The sequence below is a fragment of the Saccopteryx leptura genome, chromosome 5, assembly GCF_036850995.1.
Source record: "Saccopteryx leptura isolate mSacLep1 chromosome 5, mSacLep1_pri_phased_curated, whole genome shotgun sequence".
In the NCBI taxonomy this organism is placed as follows: domain Eukaryota; kingdom Metazoa; phylum Chordata; class Mammalia; order Chiroptera; family Emballonuridae; genus Saccopteryx; species Saccopteryx leptura.
In genome coordinates, this window is record NC_089507.1 from 34,719,764 (window position 1) to 34,741,775 (window position 22,012).

At 37.4% G+C, this 22,012-nt stretch overlaps 1 protein-coding gene across 1 annotated transcript; it reads right to left on the reverse strand.

Annotated features, from left to right (window-relative positions):
- Positions 1-9,816: 9,816 nt before the first annotated feature.
- On the reverse strand, positions 9,817-21,605 carry COMMD8 (COMM domain containing 8). The gene is made up of 5 exons (XM_066384629.1): positions 21,482-21,605; positions 17,374-17,529; positions 12,949-13,101; positions 11,750-11,905; positions 9,817-10,760 (listed from the first exon to the last, which is right to left on the reverse strand). Exons 1-5 carry the CDS (start codon positions 21,545-21,547, stop codon positions 10,740-10,742), a joined length of 552 nt encoding a protein of 183 aa, XP_066240726.1. The 5' UTR covers positions 21,548-21,605; the 3' UTR covers positions 9,817-10,739.
- Positions 21,606-22,012: the final 407 nt, after the last annotated feature.

Here is a 22,012-nt window from a genome sequence, read left to right on the forward strand (position 1 = left end):
TTTTCCATCAAACTCATTTATTCACACTCCTTTCTGCCTTCATTGTACACCATTTAAAAATCTCGTATTGTTCCTTATAGAATGGTCTATTCACCTAGCACCCACTAGTTACAGATTAGACTACCTCTAGAAATTTGGCCTTCACCCTTTCTGTACCTTATTCCTATTACAGATTTTTCAGCTCTATGCATCGCCCTACCTAATCCCCCTTGACATTCTAGTGGACATTAAATATACTAGTAATTGGATAGGTCATAGTGCAAAGTGTCTAAATTGCCCCTACAAAATATTTTTCCTCTCGATAGCATTTCTACACTTAGAGAACAAAATTCTCTAAACATATACCAAGCTATGTGCATCCTAAATATATTTTTCTAATTTTTATTTTATTAATTTTGAAAGAGAGAGAGACATTAACTTGTTGTTTCACTTATGTATGCATTCATTGGTTGATTCTTGTATGTGCCCTGACTGGGAATCAAACCGGCAACCTTGGTATGTTGGGATAATGCTCTAACCAACTGAGTACCCAGCCAGGGGTAGCCTAACTTGAAAAGTAACAATAAAATAAGCAGCATGGTAGGGAGAGGGAAGTTATAGTAGGATAGACAACAGCTTGGAATTCAGACAGCGTGACCTGGCCTTTCTGCTATCACCACCACTGCCCAAGTATGTGACTATGCACATGCCGTCCAATGAGCTCCAAGATTGCTTCCAGAACTAAATTTTTAAGGGAGTTTTTTTTTTTTTTCATTTGTATAGCAGATTTCCAGAAATAAATCCTCTGCTAACAAAGCCCCACAAATTTGGTAATGTTCCTTGTTGCATGTCTTTGGGAGTAAGCCATCAGGCTGTTAAATGAATCAAATTCAATACTTTTCCCTATTCCTTTAAAAAATATATAGAACATAAAGTTAAATTGTCAGGTGAGTGGCGAAAATTATTTTATGGTTTTTAGTAATTGTCTACAGTACCATATGTCCCTTTAAAAGATTAGAGAATCTCTGATAATATAAATCAGTGTGGTCTCTCGTTAGACCTCTGGTAGATGTAACTCAGCTAGGAAAGGCCAAGAAATACCCCTCCTGAGTGGAAAAGACAACTTCTAAGTAATATCTGGCAGAAATGCTGTTGCAATCTCTTTCATTATTCCTCCCCAGTCCTAGATCCCATCAGTCTTGTGTCTTTATGCCTTGATGATCCAGATTTTGTTTAGTTCAAAAATGAGTGAGAGTAGGAGGAAAAAGAACAATTCCCACTCCCAACAGCTAGAAACTATTTATATATATGCCCAGTAAATAGTCTTGTTCCTCTTTTATCCATCTCCACCCTTTCCTCCAGCTCCACACTAAAGCCTTTTATTCTTCTCTCGAGGGAAAGTGTAGGAGGAATAGCTTGCACAGCAACTAAACAGCCTAAATTGTGTCCCAGTTCTTTTTGGATAACATCATTGTTAAGAACCATACGGCCCAGTTGTCCTAAAACAGTGGGACAGTCCCAATGGTCTGTAATTATCAACATAGCCACCCCTCATTCTCAAAAATGCCCATTTACATAGTAAAATATATAGTCACATTAATAATGGACTCTCATAATTCCGTACATGGAGAGTATGAGAAACATTAATAAATCAATACAAACATGTTGGAGAAAATATATGTCTTGGCTCCCTATGGAATCATTCATGAAGTCCGACCTCGGTCTTCTCTACCCATCACGGTCACCTTATTTATCCTTGTTCCCCTTACTCAGCATTAAGCAGATTAATGCTCAGGTTGTTCCTACCTTTCCACTGCAATAGCCACACATCATCCTAAAATGTTCTTGTTGCTGTGCTTGAAGTGTTGCTTTGTATTTCCGCTGCCTGCACCTTCCTCTTCCTATCCCTTCCCAGTGGTGGATTATGAATCAGGCCATCATCTAAAAAGCCATCCATAGCAATCTTCCCTCATTCCATTCCGTCTCCCACTAGCTCTCCTTTAATTCTTGTGACCACTTGGTCTAATCATAATAGGTATTTCATTTGTCCATTTCCCAGTACTTTTGCAAATAGATGTTCTCCCTCCCTAAATAAAGTATAATAAGGTCCTTAAGGGTAAATGCCCCATTTTCTCAATCCTTTGTATTGCCCAAGGCATCTATTGTTCTATTCATCACAGAAGGTCTGTAAGTGCTGATTAAACTGCCCACATTGGTAACAGCAGCCACAGAGAAACACATTTCTCTAACAGGCCTTCAGCATTACAGATAATAGTATACTTTTAGAGGCAGGTGCCGCCTATGCACTCCCCCCATGTTATTGGAATTCTATAGACTATAGAGCCTCTGTCTGCAAACCTCTCAGTGGATGTAAAGACTGCAATTAAAATTACATTGAACCCAGGCTAGGGTCTGAGCAAAGTGGTCACAGATTTTTTTCCCCATTGCTTATGACTAAACAGGCTGAAGCCTCATGCCACCATTCTAGAGTATACTAGTGCTGGCAGAATTGAACTTTCTATACTAATTACTCCTGCTTTTCCTTAATGGAAAGGGGAAATTTTTATTTAAAGTATCATTTTCCTCCATTCACCCACACTTGCCTTATTAAATGTCTTTTAATTCCATGTTCTGTAGGGTGTTGACACTCAAAGCTGGGGCTACACTGCGTAACTGAGACACTTGAGAATTCAGAGAGTACGTCCAGAGAGCATCACACTCTGCATTTCATTTCTGCCGAGAAATAAACAGCAGGTTTAGAGCTATCTAGGTGGAATAACAGTGCTGACATTTATCACTGTCCCTCAAGTCTGCATACATAGATGTACAGAAAAATACCTTTTCTCCCCTCCCTTTCAGTTGTTAACTTCCCTGTTCTCCTGTTATATTATTTACATATTAGCATAAGACATATATCATTTGCAAGCCTTACCTCAGAGTGGCAACCAGCCACCCCACTTTTACTAGATAACATATTTTTCTACTTGATATTCCCCCAAATACATGGAATTGCAGTGTATCTACTTTTTTTAAGCTAATCAACTCACGTTAATCTGTTTCCTACATCTTTTTTAAATACTCACTGGATAAAGCTTGAAATATTTTATATTTTGCAACTACACCCCTTAGACATTTGTAAGGAAGTCCCTTGATTATTCTAACTCACTGCAGTGTCATGGAACACAGAATTATACATACAAGTAACATTTCAGTCAGAACATCCACTACTCTTCTGAGTAAGGAACATTGTGATTAGGTCTGCATAGATTCATTGACTGTGTTGCTCAACTCCTTAATTTAGAAAGAACCAGTAACTCTCTTGATTAAAAACTACCATGTGGCATTATTACAAAGTCATTAGATTGCATGAAGTTTCTGGAAATTCCAAATGATGTAACTGTTTACAAGAACCAAAACGTTTTTGACATCTTCAAATGAGCTTATTTTTGACCACCAGGCAGCATTTTGTGCCACTGTGATTGGAACCTAATGGCTAATGTAAAAACAATGTTGTCATGTCATTTACAAGGTTAATGGAAATGTAAATTGGAAACTTTAATATTGTATAAATACAAATAAAACTGTTTTTGAGAGAAATGCATCTGGGTTAGGGTGGCTTGCTTGAAAACTTTTCTTGGCTGTCCATCTGAATAGTTATTTCACTCGCCAAGGAGACCTGAGGCAAAGATCTTCATACACTGATTCTGGGGGTTTGGGACAGCAGGACGCATTAGGTTAGAGAATGGGAACATTACTATCCTGTCGGCAAAGGAACACCTCTTTGGCTACCACCTCACCTGAAACTTGATTAAATCCAAATATCAGCTAAACTTTCCAAACCAATCTCCTGCTATTTTAATTCATAGCTGGGACTTTCCAAGCGGGTATTACATATACACAGAAAGAGATTCAAAATCCATTATGCTCAACTCACCAAATATGTTATAATGTTAAATGTCTTATTTCTTGTGTTTTTTAAAACTTCACTAGTCAATTTGCTGAACTGTCTAGTCTCCCTCCAACGAACACGATTTAGCTGATGGGTACCAGGATTGGCATTCCAGTTCTTGTAAATGCTTTCTCCCTCTATTTTTCAGCAGGCATAACTCCTTCCATTGCAAAGAAACATCAATCACAATATTTTAATGTTCTTTTGCTCTTTTGACATAAGTATTTGCTTCCTTATATAAGTAGATACTTTCTTAAATCTACCAGACCCGAATAAAGCTAAACGACCAGAATTACTATTTCTGGAAACCCATAGAAATTTTAACAAAATGAGACAGTTTAAACATACATCAAGAAAGATGGACTCCTTTTATAACTCAAGTTTCTATTTTGTATTGATATATGCTGCATTTTCTGATTGAAACAGCTATTCGGGCTAATGAAACTTGTGATTTTCTGTAGTTGCTTTTTACATTTGAAATCCAGCTTTCATAAAGTGTGCTTGATTGTACCCTTTCTGTTAGGGATCTGATTGATGTATTTTAGCTGTCTTATTCATTCATTTTTAAATGCTTAAAATATGTGATGTTATGCTTTTGCTATCTCAAAAACTATCTGTGGACAAAATCCATGAAGCCTATAGACTATGATTTATACACATGAAAGAAGAAATAGATTTCCCTCTACATGGTGAATCAGTGAAGAAGAAACTGTTTGGCATTTTCTGATTCCTGACCCTTTTACCCTTCGTGGCCTTCCTTTATTTATTTTTTTTCCTGTTCTTAGCCATTCGCTAAGTAATTGTGTATTCTTGTGAAATGCAAAACCAACTTACATGCAATCAGGTATGGACACAAGACACACTTGTGTCCTCAATTTCAGGACTCAGACACCCTAGCAGTCACAGGACTGTGGTTCACTCAATAGCTGTGTTATTGGTGTGGCTTTGCTATAAAACAAGTTGCTGTTTTCTTTACTTTGGACTACAAGATTTTAAATGTTGAAGCGTCTGAAAGGAAAACACATTTGGAGGCTGATGTCAAAAGCCATCAGTCATATCTACAAAAGCCGTTGTGCAGCTTCTAAACTGTAGTTTATCGCTGTAAATATGTACTATTTCTGTTAGCTTGTTTATTCCTAAAACACAAATAAAACTTTTTATTAAAAATGCCTACATATAAAAAGCTTACTTTGTACTATGTTTAAAAACATGCAAGATTTCAGACTGATCTTTTTATAGTCTTTAAAATGTTTAAAATTCTGAACCTATCATTTGAGGAGAGCTTTTCTTATAAAATTTAATACAAAGACAAATCCCTTTTATTTGGAAGAAATTATTTGCAGTATTATCCAACAAGTGGGGGAAAAAATACCAGCACTTTTCCAGGAGCATATTTCTGTGCCACACTGACTTTTTCAAATTATACGTTAAGATAACACACCTTACAAACATTTGAACAAATGGACAGTTTATACATTTGGGGGGGGGGGAACGAAGTCCTCTTGTATTCAGATATGATGCCTAGAATGGACTTGAACAGCATCCCATTTGTGAGGTGCATTATGTGAGTCTTTTAAAATCTTCACTATAAAAACGAGTGTGAGAGTTGGCCTATTTGTAAGTCTTTCCTAATTTAAAAACTTCCAACCTCCAAATGCATTCTCTCCCTTCAGGAATATGTTGACAATAAAATAATTAACAGATTAAAGGTGTGGAGCTTATTTTTATATTAATTAGTGGTAAGTATACAATAGCCTTTCAGAAGTCTAAATTCCAATGTAGGGAGAACAAACATCCATCCAGCAAAACAGCAGGGAATCAGCATTTTATCAGCAGATCCTTGGTCTGCAGTTACTGGGGGTTTAGAGACATCTGACAGCCGCTGTTTCCAGAAGACTATGTTACATGAGAGGAGAAATAAATGGCCATCAGTTGTCTATAAATTAGAAAAAGAACGAATATATTTGCCGCATGTTTAGGATTTGCTAAAAGGTTTATAGATAATAAGACACTAACATAAGGTAGGTATGCATCTGTGTTGTCACCGGTATCAGCCAAAGATGTAGAGAAATTGGAACCCTTGTGCACTGTTGCTAGGAATGTAATGTGGGTGAAGTCGCTATGGAATACAGTTTTGGGGTACCTCAAAAACTGTAAAGAGAGAACTACCATATGGTCCAGAAGTCCCACTACCAGGTATTTACCCAAAAGAATTTAAAACAGGATGCTGAAGAGATATTTGCACTCCTATGCTCATTACAGCATTAGTCACAATAGCCAAGAAGCCAAACAACTTAAATGTTCATTGATAGATTAATGGATAAAGAGAATGTGTGTGTGTATTTATTTATTTATTTATTTATTTATTTACACACAATGGAACATATATATAATCACACACAATGGAATAATATATAGTCATACACAATGGAGTATTACTCAGCCCTAAAAAGGAATGGAATTTTATCATATGTTAAAATCATGAATGAACCTTGAAGACATATGGTAAAAAAAATAGTTACAGAAAGAAAAGCACTGAATGAGTCCACTTCCATGAAGTATCTAAAGAAGTCCCTCTCGGTGCAGGGACCAGAATGGGCACTGCCAGGGGCTAGGGAATGGGAACTGGAAAGCTGCTCTTCTGTGCATCTGCTGTCAGCGATACAGGATGAGAAAGTGCGAGACCGCTGCTGTACAGTCCGGTGCATAGTTGTGTTAAGAATGTAGAGTTCATGGTAGGTGTTTTTTGTCACAAGTAAAAAAAGAAAAAAGAAATAAATGCAAAGTAGTACAGCAACTTTGGATAAGTTTGGCAGTTTCTTACAAAGTTAAACTTTGTTATTCATATGATCCAGCAATCACATTCCTAGGTATTGCTCAGTTAATTTGAAAACCTGTGTCCACAAATCTGCTTGTGAATTGATTAAAAGTGAAAACGAATGTCCTTCAATATGTGAATACATAAAAACAAACTGTGTTGTATCTATACAATAAAATAATATTCAGATCAAAAAGAAATGAGTTACCAAGCCATGAAAAGACATGGAAGAACCTTAAAGGCATATTGGTAAGTGAAAGAAGCCAGTCTGAAAAGATCATGTACTGCAGGATCCAATTATGTGATATTCTGGAAAAGGCAAAACTATTTACACATATTTTTTTTTAATTGCTGGTTGTCTGGGTTCAGACAAAGATGTAAAGGGATGAATAGGTTAAGCACAGAGGATTTTTAGGGTATTGAACTACTTATTTCCACATGTAGAAGATGCACCTTTTTTCAAAAAACTTGGGGTCTAAAAACTGGGTGTGTCTTATACAGTGGTTGTAGATTTTTTTACTTGCATTTCCCACTTTTTCCCGCTTGTTTTTGCACTCATTGTTGAAAACAGTGATTCATCATCAGACATAGATCAGGACGAGCTAATGGATGGGAGTTTTGACAGTAATGAGGAGTTGTATGAATTTTATGATGAATAAAACTTGAGTTCAATAACTTCATGTAATATATTTTTTTTCAAATGTTGGGCCCCAAAAATTAAGATGTGTCTTAAACATGGGAGCGTCTTATACATAAGGAAATACGGTATTCTGTACAGTGGATATATAGGCATTTGTCAAAACTCTGCACTGTTCAACACAAAGAGTGAACCTTAATGTATGCAAATTTAAAAACCATTTAAGAAGTCATGGGATCCCAGCAAGGAATATAGACTATGGTAAAAAGAAAAAAAATCTAATTTATTACAAATATATTAAACCACCTCCCTAAAGGGAGTACGGGGGAAAGGTATTGACCTAAGTAACATTGAAAATGAGTGCGGTCTGTAAAACTTACAGGAAAAGGAAATGCACATAAATCCTTCCTAGAAGGTCAAGTTGTTTCCCACAAGGATACAGATTAACAATTCAGAGACTGCTGTATATGGAGTGGAATGGGCCAGTGAGTGAATGGCTGGTGGGTGGTGGGAGTCAGGTTTCTCACAGTTGGTATTTGAATTTACAGATAAGGAAAGGGAGCAGACTAAAATGATACATGTAGTAATGGATTTGACTTGGAGACATCAGGATAAACTCATGTGCAGCTTAATAGACAGATGGTTATATAAATATTTATAGATAATATATATTTATAAATGTATATATGTATATTTATAGATGTATATATATGTGTGTATATATACACATACACAGGTTGACTTACACATATATATTTCTCTGTTCTATCAGCTGAGAGGGCCTAAAAGAAAAACAGTAGCAGTGAGCACACCTAGCTTCCTTGCTAAAGCAGGACTTCTTGGAGAAAGGACTGATTCTAGGACTGGATGAAAAACAGACAAGATGAGCCTGCAGCATCTTGTATGGTCAGAAAGTTAAGGAACTAATATAAAAATACATAAATAAAATCCACTCTCCTCTGATAGCCGTTATGTTAAAGGAACAAAGGAACTGACTGATAGTGTTTCCAATGGCGAAAGCTGAAAAAATTTTTATAATAAAATTAGTATTGGATTATAACCCAAAGTATAAAATAACTGTCCGTGAGTCTATACTATATAAATGAATGATTAAATAAACTGCTCACAAAAATTAGAGGATATTTTATCGCTTCATATGAGCGGTATAATAACTAGGAGAGATGAGGCAAATCTGTGCAGAACTCCAAAAGATTTCTGGAGATATCCTGGCTTCCAGGAGGGAGTATCTCCATTCCTTAACACAGGCTCCCCATTCCTTAAGTACAGGCTGCAGAGTGACTTCCTTCCAAAGAGCACAGTATAGAAAAAGAAATAAAAAAGTAACTTTACAATGGAAAAAAAAAAACAGTCAAACACTACCTCAGCCAAGTGATCAAAGTCAACGCCATCTTAAATCCTGTTAATAGTAGGTACCCTTGACATTATGTGATATAAATGGCACTTGACCTCTGTGATTTTCCTTCCCAAATTCCATAATCCCAGTCTAAACATGAGAAAAACATTAAATTCCAATAGAGAAACATCCTGCAAAATATTTCACCCACAAGCCTCAAAACGGTCAAGGTCATTAAACACAAGGAAAGTATGGGAAATTATCATGGCAAGAGAAGCTTAAGGAGACATGACAACTAAATACAATATGGAATTCTGGAACAGAAAAAGGATATTAGGTAAAAACTTGGGTCATTAATTAGAGCACTGTACCAAATTGGAATCTTTCATGGCGGGAAGCAGATCAGTGGTGACCTGGAGCGGGGCGGTGCAGGGCTCAGGAGCAGGGGTTACAAAGGAGTGAGGACACTTTCAGGAGTGATGGGTACGTTCACTGCCTTGATTGAGACGATGCCTTCCTGGGCGTGCATATACCAAAACTGACCAGACTGTAAACTTTATACATGTGCAGTTTATACTATATCACTCGGATTTCAAGTGTTTAGATATGCTAACGTCGTGATAATGTAGTGAGAAGAAACTAGTGCAAGATTTCATCCTCAAAGTGCTGCAGGAAGGGTTGAAGTTCAGAAGGGCCTATATCAGCGTGATTTAGTGCTGTTACTGGTTCTTAATGACATAAAGAACTAGCACAAGATAAGTCAACTACCTCCCTAAGCACACTATTGAATTCAGCTGGTATTTTTTTTTCATAACCAAAATTTCCCAGTGAAGAACGTAGTATGGTGAAAATTCTGGCACCAGCTCATCCATCATTGACCTAAACACTTTAGAGACTGGAATTACTCTACAGACATTCTGAAAACACCATATGTATTAACCTCTCTAAGCCTCTAAGCCTGTCCTCATCTGAATGATGAGTAGAGCAATTGCTCTAATGAGCTATAAAGCTTGCGAACAGCAGGTACCAATTAATTGTTTACCCCTGCATTATGTAGGAAGTCATCTGAAATAGAGCAATAAAATAAAATTGTATTTTTATTTATTCAAAATGCTTGTTTAAACTAACTGAAATTAAAAATGATCTCTTTGCCAATAAAGTTAGCATCCAAAACTGTTAAATTCAGTATCAAGATTTTATAACAAAAATGGACCCCTCCAAAACTCAAAATATAAAAAAAAACAAAAATGAACATAGTAAATCTTAGATATTTGAATAATATATGCACTATACAGTGACACAGAGTATTTTTTATCAGTTCCTGTTCTCCCAAGCAGACACAGAAATACAAAAGTAACTGTTATTACATTTTCCCCTAGGTTTTAGTAGCAGATATTAGTTTCTAGAATTCATAAACTCAAAATTTTTCACATAGATTTAGTGTTTTTCTTGTTCACGTCTGAAGAGTTTCTCTAGAAATTTGTACATTTTATAATCTCTCCTCTGAAATATGAGTAAGATATGGAATATTCTGAGTTACATATGCAGCTTATACATTCTGTAAAAGCTAATTTTTAAACATCACAAATTAGTCATATATATCCATAACACATATCCTTGCTAGTCACATACTTCTTTAAGCAAGATTCAAGTTTATTTGTGCTTTGTATAGTTACATTAGTTTACATCCTACTTTTAGTTTTCAGTAAAACTTTGCATCTATAGAAATCTCTCAAATATTTAATAAATGAAGCAGAAGTCATTATGAAAATATAAACTGCTATTATAGCTTTTTATCTTTAATTTTTATGTACTTCCTGACAACCATATAATTTCCTGTTCTTTAGGGAAGTTGATAAATTTGTATCTTTGTAATCTCAACACAGCTGCTTTCTCAGCTTGGCATAACAGTGTATTGCAGGTTTTCCGAACACACGGCATTCACTCGGTCTTATCAGTTGTAGCAGTGGAATCTGATAATGTTGGTATTCAACAGCTCCAGTTACTTCAACTGCAGGATGACCTTAAAAACAAAGGGGGGGAAGGGAGAATCAGTTTATACCAGAACGATGCCAGTATCTGCTAAGTGAGATGCTCAGTAACCGATGGCACATGCCTGCCTGGACGGATCCACGGTTCATAATCATGTCACATTTATACCAGGCTCCAGAACACACCTCATCAGACGTGCAGCCCCATCCAGAGGCAAGCCAGTAGCAGTCTGGTGTCTGGGCATGCGGCCCAGTCATCAAGACACCAAAATGGCTGAGTAACCGCAGAGTATGGAGGGAAGCTGAAGTATACCAGGTGCAATAAAAGAGCCACAAAGACTGTTTAGTGCCAAGAGACTGGTAAGAAAAACTGACTTTAATCACTGAGACTCAATCACTGGAGAAAATGCTGAGTAACAATAGAAGATGCATACATAACAAACATATTTTTATTTCTTCCTCACAGTTGCCCTTTGTACTGCTTAAATATTATTTTTTCTCATTAATTGAACATGAGAAAGTTATTTAGCCATTCCTTTGTAAATGTAAAGCTTTTAGTCATTCATTAATTCTATTTCATCTCAACCTGATTTTGTCATAACTACAAGGAATATTTTGGCTCCTGTAGTTAAAGCAATTTTCTATTATTTATCCAGTTAAATAAGACACTCTTTTCTTCTAGATCACCCTATATTTAATCAGAAAAAACCTCTTCAGAATTAACTAATATCACAGCCCCAAGGTAAAAAATTATCATTAATGTGCACTGCGGCAAAACAAATCTAGCTGTTAGAACAGAACTGTTTTTCTTTCAAAAATAGTTAACTTGATAAATTATACTCAAAACTAAGTAATTAAAATTACAAGTTATAATTAAATTAATGTCTACATCTAAAGAGGCTTGACAAAATGTCAGGATGAAAAATACTAAAAGCGAACTATGAGTTTTCCTTATTTGGCTCTAACGGTATACATCAAAACTTAAACATTTTAAACCACAAAAAAATATTAACACAAATACCTTATTAGCTGCTTCCAAGGAATTTATTAGATTCTGCAGCTCTTCTTTACTCATTTCAACAGAATATGGTTTGACTTCACCATTTTCTTTTATGTCGAGATGAAGGTTTAAAAGTGGCATTTGTAATGTAGCAATCTTGTCACTAGAAAGCGCAAGCTGTTTCAAATAAAGAAAATATTCGATGGCATGTTAATGATAGTATGATGATCACAGATAGTAACAGGACTACATTAAATATGCATCGGAGCTTATGAACAGCACATTTAAAAGAAGAAAAGTATTCCTGTTTGTTGTCAAAGTACAGGGAAAGGTGGAAAAAATTTAAAAAATTTAAATTAAACGCATGCCAAACCAACACATAACTGAAGAACAGAAAAAGAAAAGATTAGAAAATGAGAGAACACAGGTTAGAAAGAAAGACAACTCAACAGAAGCAGAAATCCAGAGCCGAGTCATGGCTGGAAAGGACATATGCATCCAGTGTCCTAAAATATAATACTGTTCCTAAGGAACTCTGATGATCATGACTCTCTTTTAAAAATGCTTTTTAAATTCTGTTTTTAAAAACACATTATCTGGAGGTAGAACCACAATTACCAATCTTGGGAAGACTAAAAGATCTAGAAAGTTCTAGCCATAAATATATGTTAAATACATACATACTGCTTCACTATTTATAACATGTAATGATTTACAGCTCCAGTTAATTAAAATTATCATTGTAAAGTTATTATATATGGTTTGGATATTTATAGTATACTGATGCCCAGTTAATACAAAAGATAAAATTTTGGCCCTGGCCAGTTGGCTCAGTGGTAAAATGTCAGCCAGGCGTGTGGAAGTTCCAGGTTCAATTCCTGGTCAGGGCACACAGGGGAAGTGCCCCCTGCTTTCCTTCCCCCTTCCCCTCCCACAGACAGTGGCCGCACACATGGCCCCAGCACTGAGGCCTTAAGCGCTAAGCGTCAGCCCCAGAAGGGAGTTGCTGGGTGGATCCCGGTTGGGGCACAAGCGGGAGTCTATCTCTCTAACTCCCCTCTTCTTGCTTGGAAAAGGATGGGAAAAAATAATATAATTTTAATTATTTTGATAACTTCATGGGACACTGTAGTCTCAAAATAACAGAAATATTAGATGTATACTATAAATGAACATTTCTATTAAAACTGAAATAAAATCAAATTCATAAATAGTCTCACCTTTAACTGCCAATCAAAATCCTGTAACTGTGCAGAGGAAATAGCAACTATTTCTTCTAACAGAACCTGCTTAATTTCACCTTTTCTGCTTTTCAAGCATTTCATGATAGCTTCTTGATGAAATGAATTCAACTGATTCAACTGCTGAGATATCTATGAAAATGAAAATGGTCATAAAGTAAGTGAAGGCCCTTTCTGTTTAAAATGGAAACACATAGTTCCACTCACCTTTTACATACAATACCCTTTAAAATGACAGTAAATGAGATATAAAAATAAATATCTGTCACTAAGAAAAGAATAAGATGAGAATGCATAACCAGCAAACAAGAGATTTTAATAAATTTTTCCAAAACAGAAAGTAACAGAAAAGAACTGACTGCTAAAGAACATGAAAGTGAATACATCTGGAGACCACTAAAACAAAAGCTGGCATAGCTATATTAATATATCAGACAATAAACCTTTAAGGCAAGAAATAGAGAAGAATGGCAAAGGGGTCCCTCAACAGAAATCTATAATAATCATAAATTTGTGTGGATCTAGTACCATAGCTCCAACGAAAAAGAAATGGGTAATTCTTTCATAATTAGATTATGAAAATTAATCTAGTATACCTCTCAGTAACTGACAGATAAAAGTCAGTAAAGATATAGAATTGAAAAATTTTTTCTGCTTAACCTAATTTACACATAAAACACAATACCCGGCCCTGGCCGGTTGGCTCAGCGGTAGAGCGTCGGCCTGGCGTGCGGGGGACCCAGGTTCGATTCCCAGCCAGGGCACATAGGAGAAGCGCCCATTTGCTTCTCCACCCCCTCCCCTCCTTCCTCTCTGTCTCTCTCTTCCCCTCCCGCAGCCAAGGCTCCATTGGAGCAAAGATGGCCCGGGCACTGGGGATGGCTCCTTGGCCTCTGCCCCAGGCGCTAGAGTGGCTCTGATCCCGGCAGATCAACACCCCGGAGGGGCAGAGCATCGCCCCCTGGTGGGCAGAGCTTCGCCCCTGGTGGGCGTGCCGGGTGGATCCCGGTCGGGCGCATGCGGGAGTCTGTCTGACTGTCTTCCCGTTTCCAGCTTCAGAAAAATCCAAAAACAAAAAACAAAAAAAAACACACACAATACCCAACAACTGTAATATACATATCATTTTAAAATGTATATAGAATATTCACCAAAATGAACCATATGCTGAGCTATATGCAGCACATCACAATAGATTTCAAAGGACTGAAATCATACAATTTATATTTTTGGGCCACTACAAAATTAAATCAAAGTTGAAAAAACTATTTTTCCAAATATTTGAAAATTAAGCAACATAGTAGTAACAGTATTAACTGATGAAAAAAATAAAATCATGCCTAAACTCTTCCAGAGAAAAAAATATATATATATACTTTCTAATTCATTCCATGAAGCCAGAATAAAACTTGATACTTTGATAAAGACGGGGAAAAAATCACAGGCCATTATCACCCAAATACATATGTAAAAATCTTCTATAAAATATTGATAAATCGAACCCAAAGATACATTAAAAAAAGATAATACACATGACAAATGGGGTTTATTTTGGCAATGTAAGGTTAGTTTAGCATTCAAAAATTAATGTAATGCCCTCATGAACAAAACAAAGGTGAGAAATAATAGATTCAGGAAAAAAACATTTGATAAAATTCAATACTCATTAATAATAAAAATTCTCAGCAAGGTAGGAACTCTAAAAAGCTTTTTTAATCTGATAATGATTATTTATAAAATCAAAGTTAACATACTAATGGTGAAGTAATAAACACAGTCACCCTAAAGTTGGAAGCAAAGCACACAGCATTTTTGTTTTTAAACACCGTCCTAAAGGTCTTAGAAGTCTTAATAAAAGGTATTAAAATGGAAAAAAAAATGATTGCATATAAATATATAAATTTTTAAATTTATAAATTTTTAATTTAGAGCCTGGGCAGGCAGTGGCGCAGTGGATGGAGCGTCAGACTGGGAAGCAGAGGGCCCGGGTTCGAGGCCCTGAAGTCGCCGGCTTAAGTGCAGGCTCATCTGGCTTGAGCAAGCCTCACCAGCTTGAGCCCAAGGTCGCTGGCTTAAGCAAGGGGTCACTAGGTCTGCTGGAGCCACCCTCCCATTTTCCCCCCACCCCATCAAGGCACATATGAGAAAGCAATCAATGAACAACTAATGTGCCGTAACGAAGACTTGATGCTTCTCATCTCTCTCCCTTCCTGTCTGTCTGTCCCTATCTGCCCTCCTCTCTCTCTGTCTCTGTCACACACAAAAAACAAAAAAAAAAAAAGCTCAAAAAATTTAAATTAGAAAAATTGTTGGACACAAAATAAGTATGCAAAAATTGGCTTTGTTTCTTCATACTAGCAATATACAATTTTAGAACAAAATTAAAGAACATCAGAAACATCCATTACTTAGAAATAAATCTAAAAAACTATTCACAAGTCCTCTACACTGACAACTACAAAACACTGAGAAAAACTGAAGGGCATCAGAGATTCAGTGTGATCCTCCTACTTTGGACTTTTATGTCCCTTCAAAATTCATTATGTCAAAACCCTAACCTCCAAGGTGATATTTGGAAATGAGGCCTTGGAGAGAGGCCATGAGGGTAGGACCCTCCTGATGGGATCAGAACCCTTATAGGAGACACCAGAGTTTGTTCCCCTTGTTTCTCTCCCCACTGCCATGTGAGGAGACAGGGGAAAGACAACCACCTGCAGACAGGAAAAGCCCTCTCATCAGCACCTTGACCTTGGCCTCCCTAGTCTCTAGAACTGTGAGAAATTCCTGTGGTTTAAGCTACCCAGGCTGTGCTATTCTGTCATGACAGTCCAAGCCGCCTAACACTCCCCATTAAAATCCCAAGCAGTTGTGTGTGTTTTTGGTGGGTTTTTTTGGTTGAAATTGACAAGATGATTTTAAAATGTACATGAAAATGCAGAGAATCTAAAATAACCAAGGTAATCTTGAAGTACAAGGTTGAAGGTCATCTACTATCAGATATCAAAACAATGTAATACAGCTTTAATTCTAGTTATTAAGACAGCATTGTATTAGCAAATATAGACAAATAGACTAACAGAGTAGAATAAAGAGTCTAAATACAAATGATCATATATATGGTCACCTGATTTACAACAAAGCAGCACAGCTATTCTATGGGGCAAAGATGGTCATTTTGATAAACAATCCTAGGTCAAGTAAATATTAATGTGGAAAAACTTGAACCCTACTCCATATACAAACATTAATTCAAAATGCATCAGTGAAATAAATGTGAAAGCTAAATCAATCAAGCTTCTACAAGAAAATATACAAAAACATTGTCATGACTTAGGCACACACATTTCTTAAAGAGACCATTAATAGCAATAGTCATCCAAAGAAACACTGACAAACAGGACTTGATTAAAAATTAGAACTTCTGTTCACCAAAAGTCACCATTAGGAGAGTGAAAAGGCAAGCAACATAATAGAAGATCTTTCTAATAAAGAACTCAACTCGAGAGCATCATCCACATCTAAATAACAACTAATTCCATTTTTTTAAAAGTGGGCATCCTTTAGAATATGGATGCCCAATTTTCTGGCAAAGGTACAAATACAATTAATTGGAAGGATATCCCACGACCCTGCAATTCCACTTCAAGATGTCTACCCTAGCGGAGCCGGTCCATGTATTATATATACAAGGGACACATACAAAATACAGCAGCCCTTTTCGAAATCATGGAAGAGGCAATGACCTAGCTGCTCATCAGTTGGGAGACAGAAAAATAAATCCTCCTAATTCCTATCATCAAATACTATAAGGGGTTAAAATACATAAAACCAGGTCTAAACTTAACAGCATTGATAAATCCAAAACAATGTTACATGAAAAAATATAAATAGACATATGTTATCATTTACAAGTTACATATTTAAATGGTTCAAATAATTGCATGCATTGCTTAAGGAAGCAAACATCCATACAAAACATGCTCATCAACTTCACAAGTGGTATCTCTAGGGGAGGATGGCATACTCAGGTAATATAAATATTTAGATAAATCTGTAATGTATTGTTTCTAAAGGAAACGCACAAAACTGAAATATATAAAATAAAATGTTAATAATCATTTAACTGTAGTAATGTGAATATAGGTGTCATCTATTTAACTTTTGGTTTTCTAGTATATGATTTAAATATTTTACAATTTAAAAAGTACAAACAACCAAAAACAAAACTACAATAACCCAGAACTTTCACAATCAGATTTTCTACTTACTCACAATGAGGTTTTTCTTGTTAGATACTTCCTAATGATGGCCTTCACATTATCTAGTGCCTTAAAAACTAACTTTAAAAATCTGAACTTTAATTACTTATTTATTATAACATAAAGAAATTTAGACTAAAGTTACCTCTTCATCAGATAAATTTTTACCCACTACATGTTTGAAAAATTTGGTAATATCTTCCAGGACATGCATCCATTCTGTGGAATCCCAAACACTCTGATAATCCTGGTAGAGAGGATAAATTCGGCCACAAATGCCATCAATTATTTTGTGAAGAAGCTAGAGAGAAAAAAGAAAATAAACGTAATTATGAATAAAACTATAAAACATATTTATCTCCCTTGTAGCAAAGAAATGTTGGGAGTTCATTTTATGTGTAAGAGCAGCTGAGGTTGAAATGTAACAATTTTGAACATTATTTTATTAATTAGAAGTTAGAACTTGACAAAAAAAGTCTTTCTATCATTTTATCCATGTTCAGAAACTAAGAAATTACATAAATGTACACTGCTGTTTTCCCAGCGCTACTGAAAGGAAGATGGTAAGTATAAGAGTTTCATCTTGGGATTCTTTAGATACCATATTTATACCAGTAACAACAACAAAAAGATGAACTCGTAGCACAAAGTTTACTGGAGGTCTACAGACTTCATTCTCCCCAACATTCATACTTCTTTTAGTCCACTCCAAGAAAGCCCTCAGTACCTTTCTTTTCCTTGTTTAAACGCTCCTTTTCCTCTACCCTTCCTTAATATCAGCAATGGAAATTCTAACACATAAATAACCGAAACACAGTAATTAGGACTGTGGATTTTGGAATCAAACTGGCTTAACTACTTAACTAGTTGGTCAAGTTATTTAAAAGTTCAGTGCCTCTGTTTCCTCATGTATAAAATGAGGATAATATCAGCACCCTCACAATGTTGTTGTAAGGATTAAATAAGAATACATGCAAATCACTTGGCACATTGCCGGCTTATACACGGTACTTAAACATTGCTAGCCATTGTTAACATTCTTCGTATTGTTATTTATCATCATTGTTACTATTACTTGTAGTAGTACTATGTTGCATGCTTTTAACATATAAACTGAGTACCTACTATGTCTGCACTATTTATTCTAGGCAAATGGTTAACTTGGTATTCTTTCTCATGGTACAGCTAGTGCTCAACTTACGACCACGACTGGTTCCAACAGACGGGTCGTAAGATGATTTGGTCGTAAGTTGAGTAGGCTATATGTACAGTACTGTGAAATGATCTCATAAAAATCTTTAAGTCATATTTTCATAATTTCTTTCATTATTGTTATATATCATAATTTTCTTTGTTCATTTTATGTTATTTGTATCATCTCTACACTATTTTGTTTCTTATTTTTACATTTGTCAGGTTTAAGTAAAGCACTGCATTACCAGTACAACTGGTTTAATATTTGCAAAGACAAATGTCTCTTGGTAGACATCTTGGGAGGGGTTTGATGAAAAATATCCAAGACACAAAACACAAATTGCTGTACCGAGTCTGGGATAACAATTGAAATGGTGCACGCGGAGATGGTAGTGCTGCCGGAAGCTGGTCCGCACTGTCGTATGCCCAGCTGGGCAACGCTTGCGCTGCCAGACGCGGAGCAGTCGTGGCTAGCGATTGTGGTCGTAAAGTCGAATGGTCATAAATTGCATAGGTCGTAAGTCGATCGATATTTGTATTTATTTCTTGTAAGAACAGTATTTCAACCCAAATAACTTGAAAACACATTTTAGCAACAAGTATTTCAATTATTTTCTCCTGGGTCATATTCCACTCCATTTTCAGCATTAACTCCTTCTCTATTATGCCACACATATCAGGTATCAGAAAAGAGATGAGCAACTGGTGATCCCACTTCCAAACAATGGGTATTGCACTATATGGATTTCCTCACTTGTAAAAGCAGAGAAAAGAGTTAAAATGGTTTTTCTTTTTAATTTTTACTTATTGAGTGGTTTTAAAGAGGAAGAGAAGAAGAGAGGGAGAGAGGAAAAGAAAAGGAGAAGGGTAGAGAGAGACAGAAAACATCAATTTGTTGTTCCAATAATTTATACATTCATTTGTTATTTTTGTATGTGCCCTCAGCAGAGCACCACAACGTTGGCATATCAGGATGATGCTCTAACCAACTAAGTCACTGGGCCAGGGCAAGATAGTTTTACTTGGTCCTGGTAGGAATTAAGTTACTTCCCTTCTATCTCCCCCACACTTTTCTCATTATAAATGGAACAGAGTAAAAAAGAAGGCCAAACTTTGGACCTTATAAAAGCTATCTACCACATACCCCTATATCATATTATGTAGGCTGAGTCCACACCCACCCTTCACCCATAGTAAACAGAACAGAATTAGTACTTATGTAAAGCTGTCTACCATTGACTGAAGGCCAACCTTCCAAATCTGGGGATCTAGAAGGCTGTCCCACTGATAAAGCTGAGTTAATGTACATTAATTTATTTATTCCCTGAACAAACACTGATTCAAGAACCACTCTAAGCCAGAAACAACCATCAAGATTTTGGAATATAAAACAAGCATCTATCCTGAAGGAGTTCAGAACAAGAGAGAGAACAGAGGCAAGATGACCAGTTAAGAAGTATACTGAAGGAAGACTCCATAAGGTCGGAATCGCTGGGGAATAGAGATGGTGGGAGTAAACACAGTAACATATCAATTACAATACCAAGTGTTAGGGTCTGAAGTCAGTGGGCAAACAATCACAGCTCCCAAAGCTAATGCTAAGCTCCACACTGCATATATTATGCTTTCATGGGTTGGCAACTTTCTTTCAATTCTAATGCTTGTGGTGCTAAGTTTTTTTGTTTGAAAGTTCAAAGGGGGGAAAAACAGTTCTCAGATCTTCCTGTCATAGCAACCATTGTCTTTTCTCCCTTTCACAATTCACAGTCAAGATACTGTTATATGTATTTATTGTCACTACATTTCTCTCATCTTTCAAACTCACAAAGATTTTGCTGCCGCCAAAAACAATACATACTTTAAACTGCCAGTGCCTTTGGTAGTAAGGCTAAATAAACAAAGGAGCATGGCAGATAAAGACTGGAGCCACCTGACTCCTAACCTATCTACCTGTCTAGCCTTAGGCCTTAGTCACTCTAAATTTCAGCCTCTAAGAATTAGAGCAGGTCCTTAAATAAGCGGGGAGACTTACTTCTTCTCACCTCTGTAGCTGCTGTCCGGTTGTTAAACACTCTCTCCCCTCCAGCCGGTCTGGTTGCTACTGATACTTCAGGACTAAGCCTAGAAATAAATTTAGATGTTCCTGCTCTGAAAAACCTTCCCTTGCCCCTTCAAATCTGGGTTGCTATCCCTCCTACAAGTTCATTGCTGGATAGCTCTTGGTTTCCTTTCTAGAGAGCAGCACACTCCACGAGGGCACAGGCTGTGTCTGCGTCAATGAAAAGCTGGCTGAACAAATGAATGAGGCTTTTTGCTGATCCTAACAAGCCAGATTCTTAGACCGCAGGTGCCATCGCGTACTGTGATCCTTAGAGGGAAGGGTCACCTTGGTATTGGTAGCATCTTTCTTTTCTTTCTTTCTTTCTTTCTTTCTTTCTTTCTCTTTCTTTCTTTCTTTCCTTTCTTTCTTTTTCTTTCTTTTTCTTTCTTTCTTTCCTTTCTTTTCTTTCTTTCTTTTTCTTTCTTTCATCTTTCTTTTTCTTTCTTCCTCTCTCTCTCTCTCTTTTCCGTCTCCCTCATGGGGCTAGATAGGCTTCTCTAGGTCACCACGGTATCCCCGGCCCACGGTATCCTCAGTGCCTAGGGAATAGATAGCGTTGGGAAGTATGTGTTGAATGAATGAATGAAACGCGTGAGAGAAGGGGCCAACCTCCGGTCCACGACGTGGGCTTTCAGGGACTACGTGTCGGCTCCGCCCCCGCCAAGGTCACTGGGTAGCCAGCCCAGCCCGGGGCACACGGTCCGGGCCTGTCCGCGTGCTAAGCCCTTAGCCCCTACAGGGGCCACTCCCAGCAGAGGTGGCGCCCCGAATCTCGGCCCCCACACTTTCCAGGAGGAGCAGGGGGCCGGCCACCCGAAATCACGCCCCTTACCCGCCCTTCCCGGGGCCGCGCTGCCACCGCCGCGAAGGCAGCCGGGTTGGACCGGCCTGGCCCGCATGCCAGGCCTTCCCGGAGTCTGACCCCGCGCCGCCGCCGCCGCCGCCGCCCCCTGCTCACCTGCGGACCCAGCTCGGCTGGAAGCTTCTGCAGCCGCCACAAGGGCGTCCCCTCTGCCGGCTCCATCCCTCGGCTAAGCCGGCCTTGCTCACGTGACAAGGCCCGGCTGATCCCCCACGTGACGGTCTCGGTGGGGCGGGACCTGGGGGAGTAGATGCTGGAGCCCTTGTGCGCACGCGCAGAAGCACGGCCAGCTCCTTTTCTGCCTGGTGTAGCATTGTTTCAATATCGTTGTATTACTACTCTGAAGGCAAAGTTGCACATCTCTCAGAGCAATTTACAACTTTGTTCAGATTTCTACTGAACTTTTTCTACACTCTTTAGATAGCTGTCTACTAAGAATAACCATATTTGGGGTGTATCCGGAGCCACTGCCCCATAGGTTTGGCATATATCTTACTGAAGCATCCTGATTTTGGAAAGTGCATTAAGAGTTTACCGAGAAAGAGATTTTCTGTATGGGTTATCCTAAGAAGTTGTACTATTTTCATCCCCATTTCCAAGTAACAGAGAGGTCACTAGGGTCGACAT

Excerpts from the sequence above, each read along its gene's own strand:
- COMMD8 (XM_066384629.1), bottom strand. The coding sequence starts at position 21,547 with ATGGAGCCGGCAGAGGGGACGCCCTTGTGGCGGCTGCAGAAGCTTCCA. Across the intron at positions 13,102-17,373 it reads AAAATTTATCTGATGAAGAG|ATATCTCAGCAGTTGAATCA; the intron begins GTAACTTTAGTC and ends TCATTTTCATAG. Across the intron at positions 10,761-11,749 it reads CCTTGGAAGCAGCTAATAAG|GTCATCCTGCAGTTGAAGTA; the intron begins GTATTTGTGTTA and ends TTTGTTTTTAAG.